At 40.0% G+C, this 16,533-nt stretch overlaps 1 protein-coding gene across 3 annotated transcripts in view; it reads right to left on the bottom strand.

Annotated features, from left to right (window-relative positions):
* SIM2 (SIM bHLH transcription factor 2) overlaps nt 1-16,533 on the bottom strand; it is a 62,794-nt gene that overhangs the window by 13,290 nt on the left and 32,971 nt on the right. For all 3 annotated transcript variants that reach the window (XR_015704812.1, XM_087757969.1, XM_087757970.1), the window contains 4 exons: nt 13,563-13,648; nt 11,128-11,327; nt 7,223-7,329; nt 1,546-1,693 (listed from right to left, as the gene is read on the bottom strand). Coding sequence is in view for 2 of the 3 variants with exons in the window: in XM_087757969.1 (XP_087614095.1) it covers nt 1,546-1,693; nt 7,223-7,329; nt 11,128-11,327; nt 13,563-13,648 (541 nt within the window). In the remaining variant the exon portion in view is untranslated. The remainder of the gene's footprint in view (nt 1-1,545; nt 1,694-7,222; nt 7,330-11,127; nt 11,328-13,562; nt 13,649-16,533) is intronic.

Here is a 16,533-nt window from a genome sequence, read left to right as displayed (position 1 = left end):
CTGCCTCCTTCTCAATCAGGAATTGGTCTCTGCCCTGGCTCTCACAATTAGCCCTGAGGAAAGGAAAAAGAGCAATGTTCCTCTCCTGTCAGCGCAAAGTGCTTGTAACTAGACCACAGGAGCTGCAATGCTGTTTTTCTGACAATCTCTAGTCTTTCATTTCTGCTCTGTTCTATTCAGTTTTACCTGTCCCACAGACAGGGCAGATTTCTGTATAAAAGAGGTTAAAAAACAAATCAAGAACAGACTGTGGATCATATTTTGAAACATTAATTGATACAGTCCTGATGATTAAATGGTCTCCCCTGGTTTTATCAGTAGCAACAGCGGAGCATATTTTTGAAAGGATAACTAGAGAAAAAACCTACTTATCTCTCAATTCCTAGCTGGAACTCATTTCCATCACTTTTTGATGGTGAATAACCTGGGAGTAAATTCACCTCAAGAATATGCTGATATATCCCTGGCACAGTTTCCTCCTTTTTACTCAAATCACTTGCCCCAACTCATGGGAGTCAAGGAGGTTGCAGGGCTGAGTCTTTCCCTCATACTGCTGGCTCTCACATCTGTACAGGAAAGAGGGCAGCATTAGCCAGTGTGTCTGGAGCCGAGTACCTACTTCAAGTAGCTTAAGGAAACACCCTATGGTTTCTCAACTCATACACTTTAACTCCCCAAAGTCAGCTATCAGAGACAACATTGTAATATGCAAACACACATCATCCTACCACACACATCATGCAAACACAGCTTACTTTCAAGCCAGACAAGAAATGGACCAGTCTAGACAAAAGAAAAGAGTGTATAGTTCCCTGCTTTTTTACACTACTCAATGCAAGGGGTCCCCACTGTCCCTTTTTTTTTTCTTTTCCCCACAGATAGTCTGTTCAGTCACAGCCTGTTTCACTGGTACTTATCCCTCTTATCTATATAGATTTTTGTCTCTCTCAGGTTTATATCAAGATAGGAATTTTGTAACACCTTTGTGACTTGAACTGAATTCATAAACTGGAGACCCAAACCGCTGTACGTTCACCAGCTCAGTGGGAGATACTTGCCATTGTGAGAATGTAGGTTTGCCCTGAGTATCTGTGCAACCCAAGGCAAGCACGGGAATCCTCGATGATTCACCTGTCCCTGGTAGGAGTAACGCTTCCTACCATGTCTCTGTCCCGCAAACTGACTCTGTGACCTCTGCTGGGTAGCAGCAGCTTTCACTGTGTCTGGACAGCCCCAGCGCAGTTCTGATGCTAATTACAGAGCTGGGGTCCAGGTTTAATGCAAATGGCTACAAGTGGTATTACATTCAAGCATATGGTGTATGAGGTAATCATCAGGAATGCTAGCTCTTTTTAGCTCAATGTAAGTAAAAGAGGGAGAATATAAGGAGAGAAAAGTGTCTGTAACATGCAAGCACAGAATGATACTGGAAGACACGAGTAAAGCAAACTTAAAGGATTTAATTAGTAATGAATCAATTACTGATAACACACAAAATGAATCAATTACTGATAACACGTAATGGTACAAAGTATTTTGACTTACGTAAGGACATAATTGACACTCACTATGCAGTGAGGCCGTGATGAACGGCTGTTATGCACAATAGTAGCGTAGCTCTGTACCCAAACCCAGCCTCCATGCTTGGACAGTAGTCGGTAGTACTTGGTTGTGACTTGGCCTTTCACCAACACTGTGAATACAATACAAAAAAGCATTTCACATTGCTTGTACCTGTGAGCACTTCCTGGAGACATTTATTTGCAAGGCAGGGACTTCTCTCCCTCCTCCCCCTCCTTTAAACCTCCTTCTCCCACCAAACTTTAAATAGCTCCCCTGCAAAGGTATCTGTCCTGCCCCTTTACACAGGTTCACAAGGTCACAGTATTGTTTACAAATAGTATGTTGCAAACTATTAGAGTTTGTCTTCCTTCTTTTCCAGTTCACCCTGCTCTCTTATGCTTACATTCTGCAAAAACGCTTACTGTTTCTAACCTTCTAGCTGAAAAAGAAAAGTTCAAGGCAACAAAAGTATTTTGAAGCAGACATAACTAGCTTGAATTTTTCCAGGATATTTGGAAGCACTTTTGTCGTTCATAGCTTAATAGATCATTGTGTATTTTGCAATGTATTTTATGCTCTACATTTTGAAGGTTGATTTAAAAGAGGAAAATTAAAATGCTATTTGGTTCTAAAGCACACAAATAAAGACAAGGCCAGAGAGGTGAATCAGTTATCTGGTAGATTTCACTGGAAGTGTAATCCTCTATACACCCGTTTGGATTCTGTGTGAACAAAGAAGTTTTGGCATAAGGCTATGCTATAATAGGAGTTGTGCAGCATCTCTAAATATTTAATCTAGCCACAAATATTTATGGTTCAGTGCCAGGCATTTATCTAATGATTCAAGGGAAGATAATGCCCAACCTTAGAAGGTGGTTCTTCTCTTGTGTGACCCTGGAGCATTCCTCTAGGAAATTCCATCTTCTTACTCTTCCATACAATCAGTTATTTATGTTAAATTAGGAAATAAGGGACTGAGCTTGCTACACAAACTATGTCCAAAAAAAGTGATCAATAGAAGCAATTCCTTTATATAATACATGATTAAGAAATGGAATTACTGCTTGCAAAGGCAGGGCTTGTACTAGACTGAACTTAGTAGCAAAGCTCACTGTAATTTTGTACATGCTTGGTGCAGAAGCAGATACATAATAAGGAAATAAAACAACAGCTTTCTCTTTCAGCCAACTCTAGTAGAGCAAATGACCACTTGAAATTAAAATATATGGCCTTATAATTAGGATTCATAGAAGATTTTTCTGATAGGGAGGACATCCAATGCTAAATCGGGAACTAAGGAGTGCATAACCTTTGGGGGTTTGTTTACTGTTTGGTCATTAACTATACAGCTATCAGTCATCACTGGGATTGGCTTTTTTTGTTCAGTTGTTACTTGGGGAATTAGAAGTTTGTGAGTTCAATAGTTAGCAGAGACTGCAATAATGTGAATAATGTGAATAGCCCAATGTAAGACTGACAGAAATAGAAGAGCAGGAGTTCTTGTTCTTGCTAAAAGGTGCTCTAGCATGTAGGCCATCTCTCCGGACTGCTTACTCTCCTATTCATTTGCACACGTCACAACATATTTAAACTTTTCTTCAAATCCAGTTCATCTCCCTAAGAAAATCAGGCTCTTAGAAAATGACTATAGACAGGTCTTTCTGGAAGTGTCAGTTCTCCTTCCATTACAGGATATGGGATCCATTTGTTCAGAAAGCAACAAGATAAACAACATCTTGCAGGACACTCAAAAACCCATCCTCGCTGACACCAAGTCACTACTGTTTAGAGTTTGAAGTCTCTCTTAGGTATCAGCTTTTTGCCTCGTACTTGCTGGTGTCCTTTTTCACACCTACGTTTCTATATAGAATACTTTATGGGGTGGAGGTGCGCATATGTACAGATATTTAAGAAAATCATGAGGAATATGTGTGTAAGTATGTAAACACACCTACAAAATATAAAGGCATATGTACTCTTTAAGTGCAACATATCGCTCCAAGGTAAAGGTCTTGTAGCTGCTACTCAAAGATTCAGTGTAACAATGCCAAATAAGTCTGTCATAAAAATATTTGTTAATAATCAGCTATATGCCATGGAATCACTGTGTTTCTTGGTGTTCTATAATCCAAATGGTCCAGTTCCAGGAAATGATGCTTACATTTTGGCCTAGATCATCTCACAGATATTTTTTGTAATGTGGTCTAGGCTTTTCAGAACTAAGATTTCGTGCTAGTTTAATGGTCAGGTTTTCCTTGAATTCAAAATGCTTTGCTACTCAGTCTTCCAAAATAGAAATTAATGTTGTAATGGATCACTAGCTATAACAAAGGTCTTCCGTGTGCTTTGGGACTAGTTTTGACTTTCTCTCTCTCTCCCACTGATTTTTTTTTTAAATCCCTGTTTTAGCTCTTCAGTTAAGACAGTATTTTAAAAGATGTGAAAACCACTGAGGACTACAGTGGTCAGCTTTCCTTCCTAGTTATATGGATAAACCAATATTTCTCCTGGGACAGGGGAGGACTCCGTGTCTCCTGCATTTTTAGCAATCTGGAGAAAGTCTGACCTTGGCTAGGGGACAGTAGCTGCACTTCCGATACAGTAAATGAGGTCAATTTCCATTTGGCTCTGTGTTAAATTATCCTGTTTGATGCTGATTGGGAAACCTCAGAAATAGGAGTGAGGTAAATCCACTACCAAGAGAATCTGTGCAGGCTCAGACTTCTTGGTGGCCTCCGCTGCAGTCAAATGGGGAGGATTCAGTGGCTTTAGTCTTGGCTTTTAGATGTGCCATTTGTAACTGGGTGTTCCGCTGTTGTGGTTCCCTCCTGGTTTAGCAGGCAAGCTGAAAAAGGCACTGGGCTGGCTGGGCTGGTCCTTCTGGTCTGTCATAGATGGCTATTTTAAAAGGCTCCAGAAGGCTCACAGGCATGTGGCTGGGAGTTCCTAGCCTGCACTTAAGGATACCGCTAAGAGAAATGGACTTCTTGGTTCCTCACTTGCAGCAGTTATTGTTTTAGCTTCCCTGGTGCACACAACCTGGCATGTCATCGGTCCAGCCCTCGAGCAGCGTGGTCCATGGATGGTGCCCTAGCAGACTCTACAGTTCTTTTGCCCTCTTAAAAACTAGTGCAGCTCTGCCAGAAGGCTTGATTGCTGGGGGAGCAAAAGTAGACTCAATGCCATGGACAGAGTGTAAACTGTGCTCTGCTATAAGACAGGTTCTATAAATACATAGGTTGACTTCCAGGAAGGGGTAGAACAGTGTGGTGATGACATCAGCTGGGGCTTGCCTTGCCAAGGCACAGACGTGACTTTTGTAAAAGTTTATGTGGGAAGAGCAATGATGTTACAACATGTGGATGCACAAAATCCTCCTCACAGAGAGACAATGGTACAAAGGAAGTGATTTCTCTGAGGCCAGAAAAGTATTTTGTCTGTACTGGAACAGAGAAATATTTTGTCTGTACTGGAACAGTTTCTCTACCCCGTCTTTTAGAATGCAAGATACTTAGGTAGGGACTTATTATTTGTGTGGCCACATTTCCCCAATTGCAGAGTAAACACTGTGTATATTGGTGGTGCTATAGAAATAAACAACACTAGTTCAAACACCAGAAGCTGTTTCATATAGCTGGAAGCTAATCAAATGTTTAAAACAGGAAACACCGTTTGCTGCCAGCACACCTTAGGCAAATATTCACATCGACATTTTCCTCATACTCTGGTGTTCTTGTTATATCCCTTCTAACTTGTTCCCCTCACTGTTTCCTTTGTTTTGTTCTCTGTGCTGCCTAACTTAAAGTTCAGTTGCTTTTGGTCTTCAGTTTGGGAATTTTTTTTCCTCTTTGAAAAAGCAATTGGTTACCCTAGCTTAGGATTGCCTTTTTTTTTCTTTATACCCTTATTAGGTGTAAGATGTTTCTCTCCAGATTTCTTCATCAGATGACACTTAATCATCAAATTGCTTTATAGAATGGTACGTCAAACTTGCCAACCTTTTACTGTTCATGTTCTTAAGACATTTACTGATGGATGGTGGGGGAGTTATAACAGTGCTCCCCAGAGGAAGTCTGTACACTTTACATCTGTTTTAATAATTCCTATTACTTGGTATTCTGACTGTGATTCTGCACTGTTCCCACTGTTGCCCAAGCATTAGTCATTATTTTTTGCTTCTTGGCATTTATTTGCTTTGAAACTTTCATAAATTTCTAGGCATGTGTCTTGCATTTTTCTTCTGTTTTTAAACTTGACAATAATTTATCTTTGTAGTTCAAATACGGTATCTAGAGAACTGCTTTTAGTTATTCTGTTTGGTTGAGTTTTTTTTTCTTGGGGGGGGGGAGGGGGTTTAATTCAGTAAACATGATATGTCTCTTTATTTAAAACTCCAGTCATACATAGATCAAACTGGCAGCCAAAGTACAAGTCTTCTACTGCACACACAGAATTATCCATCACTTTGCTCTAAAATGGAAAACTGTTTTCCAGAGGTGATGGTGGCTATAATGGAATCATCTCTATACTGGTTGACATAGGTATTTCAAACAGTCTTGTGAAAATAATGAGTGATATTTTGTACAGGTCAACAGTCACATCCAGATGCAGGCGTTAACATTACAAAGAGGATGCCCCCAACAGGACATTACCATCTACCTTGGTCATTCTAGTTTTTAGTTTGCAATGGCCCAGAGTATTCAGTGGTGTTTTGGTAAATATGAGCTTGCTGTAAAGATCGGTTTCTGCCTTCCCAGGTGCAGCACACACTGCCGTCAACAGAATTCGGCACTTGGAATTTCAGCACTGACTTGCCAAATACAGATACATCCTCCTTTATATTCCACGTTCTCATGAACAGCACATATTAAGGTGAAGAACTGACTACTTTCTCCTTCAGGAAGCCTAAGAGAAGGATTTGAATCTGGCTGCTTTCAGCCCACAGGAGCAATCTGGAAAAAAATTCACTGACATTGGTTTTTGGATGTCATCTTTGCATCGTATGGGCTGCGGCAGACTGAGCCAAATCCAGAGTTCAGCTATTCCCTCAATTTGCTTCTCAAATTAATGTGCTACCGAATGAACTACTTCCCAAATCCAGATGTTTGAAGATATGATTAGTGTCTCTGTTGGCAGATGGGGAATTATTAAATGTGTAATTTTTTTTCCTGACACTCCATTCTCCAAACCTCATCCACATGATATATCTGAGGATTTTTCGGGTTTGCATTCACTTCAAACATGGGATGATTATTACTAACATATTTCAGAGGAATGGGGAGCTGTTGCGTAATTTTTCTTTTAATAACAGAGGATAGTAAAGTTCAGATTTTTTTCTCTCACTCGTTCACTTGCTCTTTTGGTTTTTTTCCTTCAAGAGTTCACCACCCAGAATCAAGTCCAAATTTTCAAAAGAGCCTAGATCCTTCAAGTAGAAAGATAAAAGTAGCCAGATATGTTTTTTTCAGAAGCACAACATATTGAGTATCTAGCTTATTTGCAGAACTAATGGTTTCCTTAAGTGATAGCCAAGCACTTTTGAAAATCTAGCTCCAGTCAAGATTTGGAAAGCTTTCTCTACTTTCCAGCATAGCGCCTGTTGTCTGCAAAACTTCTCACTCTACTTAATAAATTTCAGTCTAGCATTCTTTTTACTTACGCAGATGATGAGCATATCGTAAATGGAACACATCACAGCCATGAACATGGTGGTAGAGGGTTTTTTCTATCAGATCCTGGGGCTCATATCCAGTTAATTCAGTCACCCTGGAAAAGGAAGATCCCAAAATAAACAAAATCTCTAGGAATATTAAGTTTCATTAACCTAATATTTGATTGTGCCAACAAATTAGGTGCCTAAAAAATGCAGGCCAAAATGTTAGTTTTGGAAACAGACATCTCATCTTTATAAGAAAATAAAGTCTCTCAACCCAGCCAAAGCAAGGTTGGATACTCCCTGGCCAGCCTTACACATAGGCAGGAAAAAGAGTTCTTTTACTTATTTCCACTTTGGGCTTTTGCCACTGCCATGCATGATCCTTTGCACAAAGATCTAGTTGAGGAGCCATTAATGAAATCATAAAACTACTCTTGTGGACCGCTGACACGTTTTCATCTGCTTTTGCAAACATACAAGTGTAGCATGGATGTCAGTCCATAGAAGCTGTGATCATGGTCTATAAATAAATTCAGGCTAACGCCTAACAGAAGAAGGAAGCAGGAGCTTATTCCAGCTGAGAATGTGGAAAGACAAGGAGCTATGAAGATCACAAGCTAAGAAAAGGAAGGCTGAAGCTAGACTTCAGAAAAACATCCTCACATGATAAGAAGTAGAATAATGGAACAAATGTGAAACAGCAGCATCTCTGCAGATGTTAAGGAAGCAGGCTACGCTCGTCAGACTTACACTCAGTCAGACCTGAAGAGTCAAACTGCATGGTTCAAAATGGACTTTTGTCTGTTCAGCATAGTTGCTTGAGAACAAAAATCCTTAAAGTACATTGTGCAACTCAGCCACAATGTGGCTTGTTTAACTAGTGTTGCTGCGGGTGTTTTACACTGTCCTGGGCTTTCTTCAGCTAAAAAGGCAGAACAGAGGTACCGTACAAAGGTACATCTACATTAACAAGCAACACAGTCCATTAGCAGGTGATCTGTAGAGTAAAATTATTACTGCTGAGGATCTACTTCTGCAGCAGCAGATGCATCTGTATATTTTAACTTCAGGACATTTACTTGGGACTAGCTCTAATCTAGGCCTGTGGACTGAAAGCTTTATAACAGTTGGAGTGCCTTAGACATGCTCTTGGAGGTTGTCTTCCAGTTTAGATTCATCTAGAAGGAATCCAGTTCACATTCCTAAGGCCTCTTCATGACACGTACTGCAGTGCAATGAGTGAGGACAGTCAGGACGTTCAAAAGGATGCTTCTGGTCTGAACTTAAACACTAATAAGGATACACTGTATCAGAGAATAACACAGTACTATCTACAAAAATGAATACAGGGGTCTCAAGAAACTTGTGTCATTGAGAGGTTGCAGGTAACATAAACTTTGATTACTTTTTTTTTCTTTTGTAACTATTATGCATCTTCTTTACTCTTACCCTAACACTAAGCAATCATGTGGACCCCACAGAGACTGGGGACTTTACATTCTACGTGAGAGAGAGTGTTGGGGGGTGGGATTCTTCTGAAGGAAATCAGAAAAACATCAAAAAAAATGCCTTTGGGATCTGATTTATTATAAGTACAGTACAAATACATCCATACCTCCCCTAGCTATGCCTTCATCTGGGAAACTCTTGCATGCCTTTGCCTCAGTCAGGGACTGCCAACGTGGAGTGGCACGTGTTCTCTTTCTGCAGGAGGATATGTGAATATATGCTTGTGTTTCTCCTTTGCAGTGTGCACTGTCCCTCCTGGCTTGCAATTCTAGGGGCCCAAATTCTCACTTAAGCCTATCAGCATGGTGAAATACTGGTGAAAGATCCTGTTCAGGTTTCAGTGCTCCTTCTAACTTCAGTGCAATTAAAACAAGAGTGGCAGTTTCATCCTGCTCACTTAACTGGCGAGTATAGAAACAGCTAAACCGAAAACAAACTAAATGCCACAAACCTAAGCCAGGTGTTATTTTTTCTGGAGGTGCAGCCTCACTTTGAAGCTGGTCTTCCCATGGGCCGGAAAAACACCATTAACAGTTACGAGGACACCCAAACTTTTGAAAAGTTTGAATCTGGACGTAAACTCAGCTGCTTGACTTGCTTAACATAAAACCAACCCCTCAATAAGCCACTGTAGGGACCCTGGGCTCTGAAGATTGTTCTTTGCATGTGACAGGGCACACGGAAGGAAACAGCTTGCCCCAATGATCAGTTCTGCCCCTTAGAGTTCTTTAGAGCCTTTGTAAACCACGTAGCAACAAATGCCTAGGCTGCACCATGAAAATCAGAAGCAGCAGATCACTTTGGAGGCAAGTAACTGTCTCCTTTTTCCAGTGACCTTGATAAATGAACTCTTGCACGTTTTACATTGTATCAAGTGTCTAGAAAGGCTTATTTAACTGCTCCTTCCTATGGCTTTCATCCTGGTCTGTCTGCTGTGACTGATACCTCTAAAGATCTAGCAACATTTTTCCTTGTATGGATATCAGAAGCAAACCTGAAAGCAGTTTTGTGTTATTCCTAATATATCCCTGCTCTGAGCAAATATAATTCGGTTTGCTCAGCTGGGAGAGCAAAGGGCTTTGGTAATGTTTAATACCCCTGATTGTCCTATGTGTGGATGACACCCATCTGCTCTTTGGTAAACACAGCTATGCAACAGTACTGGTTCTATCTGTGCTCTTGTCAACACCTCTGGTTATACTGTCTCCTTTGAAGACACTTATGTCTTCAGGCAGTTCCTCTTAGGCGCATCATTTCCTTTTTTCCACATGCAAAGACATGTTGCTGAACCACTTGTGCTTCTTTGTAGCTGTTACATTAAGTAAAGCATGCCAAAAAAAAAAAAAAAAAGGATTCCAGAAACAACTAGTTCTTTGTATTTTAGCAGCTGATGGCCCACTATCTCATTGACTTAGCATGGAGAAAGAGCATGTTCTTGCATGATTGACCTGCCACGCAAAACTTCTCTACTGCCTTGGACTCATTTTCACTGCTACACGTGAATATCACTTCTGCTTCTTGCAAATCCAGCATGCCAGGGAAACGAGAGAGTATGTGACATACTGTTCCACATGCAGGGATTTTTGAAGAATGATCATCTTGTCAATAGTCAAATCTGTTATATTGTCTGGGAACTGCTTTTTTCCCCTCAAGGTATCTTGAACTGCACTGTACAAAGTATCATTGTATACTAAAAGATACCATATTTCAAAAAGAGAGGAATGAATCATTTCACAACCCCTTCAGTTCTGGTTTGTGCTCTTAGCTGGTATGTGAGCTATATCAGCTGAGAGTAGAGTAAGGGTTCTCCTTCCTCAGCAATAGCTGTTTTCTCAAGTTTTGTTTAAAAAGCCTATGTTTTCATGTAGTAGTCAACTGAATTAATTTTCATTCTAACAACCCCATTAGTAGGGCTGGTTTCATTGTTAAGGTGTTACACTAAAGTGCAGAAGACTGTGTTTTCTTACTACTCTGTCAAAAGCTTTCTGGATGACCCCAGCAAGTCATTTGACCTCAGTGTTTCAGTTGTGGTTTTTTTAAATTATGGATGATGGCACATCCTTATTACTTTTGCTAGCTTTGCATGTTAAAATTTATGTCCTTTAAGGTAAAAATGTATTACTGCTCATCTGCCAATTACTCACAGCAAGAAGGCTTTAGGTGACTCTCTGAAACTGTAGGTAAATTGTACAGGCTCTTATATGTTGGCTTTCAAGACTAAGTATGGTCTATCCAGGTACCTGAAGGGCATTGAAGACCTGCATGGTCTTTGTGTTCCAGATCTATTTTGGACTGCTTTATTTTTTCATGGATATTTTGATCTGTTTGGACACCACGGTAGCTTATGATAACACTTGACTTTGAAAACATTTTATGTTAGAAATGAAATAGCTGCTTACCTGGAATCTAGGAATATTAATTTTAAGTCCAAACTTGCTCTGAACATAAACATGTTACTGTGAAGTTTGATCTCAGTGATTGCACTGGGAGGTAAAGATTGACCTACAGCCACCAGTCCAACGATTTGGTAACAGGAATCATACAAAGACATATCTAGCATATACTGCCGTATCTTCAAATAGCCACTGCAATGGATCACCTGGCATGAGAAGAAAACACACTCAATATCTGATGGCAGTGGAAGAGGCTGCAAGTCAGCTGACCACCCAGTTTCAATGAGCTTGTAAAGCAATACACCCTTATAACAATTAAATACTGCATAGTCTGTTAAGGCTTCAGAAGTGTGGTTAATTTATAAATGGAGATTAAAATACAGTAAAGGCAAGTTTTGTGTTTACTCTCAACATGATTAATCCAGTACTAAAGCACGTGCGCTTTGGGGACTGTCTAGATGGCTTTCTAGTTAATACTTTAAATTCTCTTTGATATAGATTTCTTGTAGATACAGTCAGAATTCTTGTTCATTAATAAAAAAATCTGGAAGTTGCTTTTTTTAAAATGACTCTCACACACACACAGAGGTATATATAAATATTTATGTTTCAATGAGTTGTTATTCTGACGAAAAACAGACACTTTAAAAATCCAGTGGAAATTAATGCATCATGTTTAACTGCTGTGCATGTAAATGCACTAGAAATGAGTTTTAAGTTCTCCAGTCAAGTTCAGATGACATTCTTTCGACATGTGACCAAGCCCAGGGTCTTGAGACCAGATTCCTGAATCCCCATATACAATCCCTAATCACAGGAGTGATAACTTCAGTGTTAGACTGTAAAAATTCACAATGTCAGCTAAAGAGGGGGGAAATTGTAACCTGGGGACTATTCCAGACCATAAGATTTATTCAATGTAGTGCTGGTTTAGAAATCATTTGTGCTTCTGCCAATTTTCTAGTCCAAAAAGCAGGCATACTACACATCCTTCAGCTTAATTTCTGTATTTGTTTGACTTTTAACTGTGTTCAAAGGAAAGGAATTAATTTCCACTGTATTTAGTACTCCTGGACAACCTACTACACAGTCATCTATAAATAGGCTCCTCCTGTATAACCTTCCTTCCTTCGATTAGCGTGGTTAGCAAAAGTACAGTAGCAAGCAAAACTTATTTAAGATCTCTCAGCAGATCCTACTAATTCCCATACTATTTGATTCATGAGTTTTTCTTGAGCTTCAGCTAATCAGGTGATATTTTCAAAATTATTAAGTTCTGACTCTAATACAGTTAAAGATAATAAATTTAGGCCAACATCTCTCTAGATGAATACATCCTTAAATGTTTCACTGTGTAAACTTTTAATAGTGAGCAAAAGAAGAAAGGTGATCCCTCTGATTAGCAGTCATAAATGGGAAAAAAAAAACCAAACCAAAACAAAACCAAAACATACAGAGATACCACCACTACAAGCTCTACTCTTTTACCTGATTTCAGATTCAGCTTTGGGACAGAATCATTTTTGCTGGGAAGCAGCTGAGCAAACAGGGGTCCATGTAATGAAGAATTATCAGTCTCACCAGGTAGATAGGAGTGTAAATAGACAGATATATGTCTGGACCTTGAACGCATTCCTTAAAAGAGCTCTGCTTCTCTTGCATACTTTTCTTTTGAATGACTCAAAATGAATCCTCACTAGACTGCACGTGAAGTACCCTCCTCTCCTGATGCTTAAGTGATAGAATTATACTGTGTAGCTCAAAGAGCAGCAAATGCACACTGTAAAGCTGAAAATAAGAACTACCTGAATGGCAGGTGTTATTACAGAATCTCAGCATTTGCTGTGGCTTCTGATTTCATGTAATAAATAGAAAATTAATACAAACTGTAAGATTTATAAACAGACTTGGTGGCTTAGTACAATTCAACCCTGAGTTGATAGTAATGATTGTTTAGGGTAACATTATGGTCTCGTTAATGTTGCGGTAATTCTGGTCAGGCCAAATGAGGTGACTTGTGCAACTGGGTGGCTGCTCAGCCAGAGCACGGTAACACCGAGGAAGAGGGATGTGGGAAGACTTCCAAGTTCCTGTGTCTGGTTTCCTGCCTCACTTGCCTCCAGTTCCATAGAGGAATAAGACCTAGCTGTGTGCTCTCCTTGCACCTCCGTGGCTGTGCTCCAGCCAATTCCCCAATCTGGAAGATCAGGGATCAGGATGTGGGAATGTCCCACAAAGCAAACTCCAGCCCACTGTGAGAGAGTCTAGACTTGCATTACTAAGGGAATCTGCAATCTGCAGTGGCATTTTTTGCATCTGTTCTGATTCTTTCCATTATAGACTTTGCCTTCAGCTACACATACGTAAAAAAACCTAAATAAATAAACTGGTCACTTGTTGAATACTTGGCAGGGACGGGGGGGGAAGCTTATATACATTACCTTGTAGCCACTGCATGTCAATCCTGCATTCCTCTTGGCTAGGACACACTTCATTCTCAGGAAAAATGATCTCTCAATTTCATATTCTGAAAGCATAAACCACACTGTTTATTTATTACTGAAGATTTCAAAACTGTCCATAACACTGCCTTTCATGATTTAACAGATGTATTTATGTCTCAGTCTTAGGCAGCAATAGAAGTCAGCCATTCTACTTTCCCACTCAATCTCTGCCCTCAGGTTTTATTTCACCTTTGTGTTAGGATTCCCTGTGAAAGTTGAACAAGCCAGCATGACTAGGTCTCCAAATCTCTGTTTTTACCACCCTTCACAAGGCAAACACCTTGTTTCTGAACAGCTAGGTACCAGCCCATATTGTTAAAGGGAAGGAAACTCCTCCTTTGGAGTGTAGGTAAATGAAGGTACTCTCTAAAATAATAGCAGAATGGGAAACAAGAAAATTAATTTATTTTGTAATAATTTGAGTGTACATAGCTAGTCATGCCCCGACTGGTGAACTTCTGGCCTCTGTATGCAATATTATTACCTGTTTCGCTGACTTCCAAAACCATCTTGGTGGACAGTTTTTAAACAAATGTCTTGATGATAACCTCCAGAAATGTTTTAAAGCTAAATATTGCTCAGGTACACACATATTTTCTGCTAAGAATAAGTTACTATTCTCTTTAATGCTAATTATTCTCAATAACAGTTCAGACATCATTAATAATTCTGACTTTTTTTACTGAAAGTTGCAGCTTGGCTGAACACAACTATATCAGGAAAAGAAAACTCATTTCATACGTCTGTGAATAGGAAAATCGGGGAAGCAGAGGGGTTTTCAGACTTGTTGCAATGTGTATTACCTCCTAACTCCCCGCAGGGTTTGATCCAAAGTCCACTGTATTCAGCTGGAGTCTTGCTTTAATTTAACTATTGAGTTGTGTTCCCAATTTTTGTGCATCCATCACCCAATTAACACCTCTTAGCCACACACCTGCAGTGGTTTGAGCCTCAGACCACTACCTGGAAACCAATAAATTCTCTACATTAAGTTCTGAGTTTAAAGGTCTGAAGATACAACCACGGAAAAAAGATTTAGCAAGGAGGGAAAAGACATGCAATATGTAGTGCATCTCAAATAGTATCAGCCTTCCTGAGTATTTGAATTTTCCATTTATCTTCCTAATGCAAATTAGATCCATATGGAGAAAAGCAAGCATTTAAATGAACTGGCACATCTACTATTGAGTTTTAAATACAAATGTATACAATTTGGTGGGAGGAAGCCATACAGTACAGATTACTATTGCTGAAGCATGATCTCATGAGTAAAGAATGGATCTGGGAGTTGGGAACATCAGTGCAATTCGTGGCTTCAGTACAGATTTTCTGTGTGACCTAATGCTAGTGCTTGCTCTCTTTCTGCTGCTATCCCATGCACACAAAATAAAGGTAATGTTTTCCCTTCAAGGGTGCCAAAGGAGAAAAATAATTAACACACAGTAATGAGGGTACAAAGACCATCTTCGGACATGGACTGAGTTGCTAGCAATTTTAATGTCTTACATTCTTCTATAAAAAGAGATGATGAGTGGAATTGGAAGCAAGGCCTTAAACTTCTCAAATGTCCTGCCACAAACCCTTAAAGAGTCTCTTCCAGTAACAAGCTCCTTCCAGGCACCTTATTCGTTAGCCTTCTATTTGCTGCTTCCTTCATTTTTAAATGTTACTGCAGACTAGTGCACTGCCACGGAAACACTCAGCTCTAATTTCATTATTCTACCAGGGATAGGTTACGATGTACAGTGTAGTCTTTAGGTGTCTACAAAACTAGAGTAGTACCCAGACTGTAATTTTTCCTTTAGCGTTTAAAATTGGTAATTATTTCATTATTTAAGAAGGGCTCTTGTCTCCCTGATTTCATGATGGTAGATTGTAAGCAAGAGGTCCCTCTGGAACACTAGTCCTTGTAACTAGCTGCAGGCTGCCTAGGAAATCAGGAGGGTGATTAAAAGAATTCAAGGGCAAGGATGCTGTGTGGTGTAGGAGGACAGAGTAAAGAGGGATAGAGTTGCACCCTAGCACTAAGCAGTATGGGGAGGGAAGGGTGATAGAATTGTAATTCAATAGTAGCTGCATGCGATTTGTGAGGCTGAAGAGTCATAATCGGCAGCTTTGTCGTTGTGTGTAATCAAGTGCAAAATTATATAACTAATTTAATAATGATGTGTTTATTAATTATTGGTCATTGAATTATTAGGTTTTTAGTAGTGTGTTGCTGAACCAACAAACACTAACCTCTTAAATCAGTTACTTCTCATGCCTGCAATCCAAAGAGGGAAGAGTTACCCATGAGGTAACTGGGGACTCATCTGGGAGCTTCCATTTTTGAGGCTTGAGCTAGCTGCTATTAAGATGCCTTAAGTAAGCAAAAAGAGAGATGGCCCATGTGGCCAAACAGAATCTGGGCCCTGAGTGACATACTGCCTTTTTACCTGAAGAGGTCAAAGTAGTGTATACATGATGATAAGTGTTCCTCTTCCTGCGTGTATTAAGAGTGATTTTTTGTGTTTGTGTGGCAGCCCAGTGTCACTGTGAGAGTTGCCATTTTGGGGGGGGGGGGGGGGGGAAAGAAGAATGTGTCTAAAGGAGAAAAGGAGAGCCTGATAATTCCTGGATGGTCTGGGGCCGTAACAACTGTTAACGCAGTTATTTAGTAGCGCAGCATGTCCCATAGCACAGGTGGATGCAGAGTGCCACAGCATTTTTAACCAGCCAGCTGGGATTGTTACGTGGCTGGTTAAGGTTAATGGATGCATCAAGGTGCCTAGTGAACAATGTGCAGGTGCTACATGGCATCTGGCATCTGTGAGTGCTATTAGTGTGTATGTGGTGCCTGTAAAAGCACTGCTCTGCTCTCCACGTTGATCTGACATTGACTGGCTCTGTGTACATGTGTCTTTGTGCA

The sequence above is a fragment of the Nipponia nippon genome, unplaced genomic scaffold, assembly GCF_047370975.1.
Source record: "Nipponia nippon isolate SJK-2023a ecotype South Korea unplaced genomic scaffold, ASM4737097v1 scaffold_2, whole genome shotgun sequence".
Lineage (NCBI taxonomy): Eukaryota > Metazoa > Chordata > Aves > Pelecaniformes > Threskiornithidae > Nipponia > Nipponia nippon.
The sequence above is the reverse complement of the archived record's forward strand: the minus strand, read 5'-3'. Positions and strand labels throughout refer to the sequence as shown.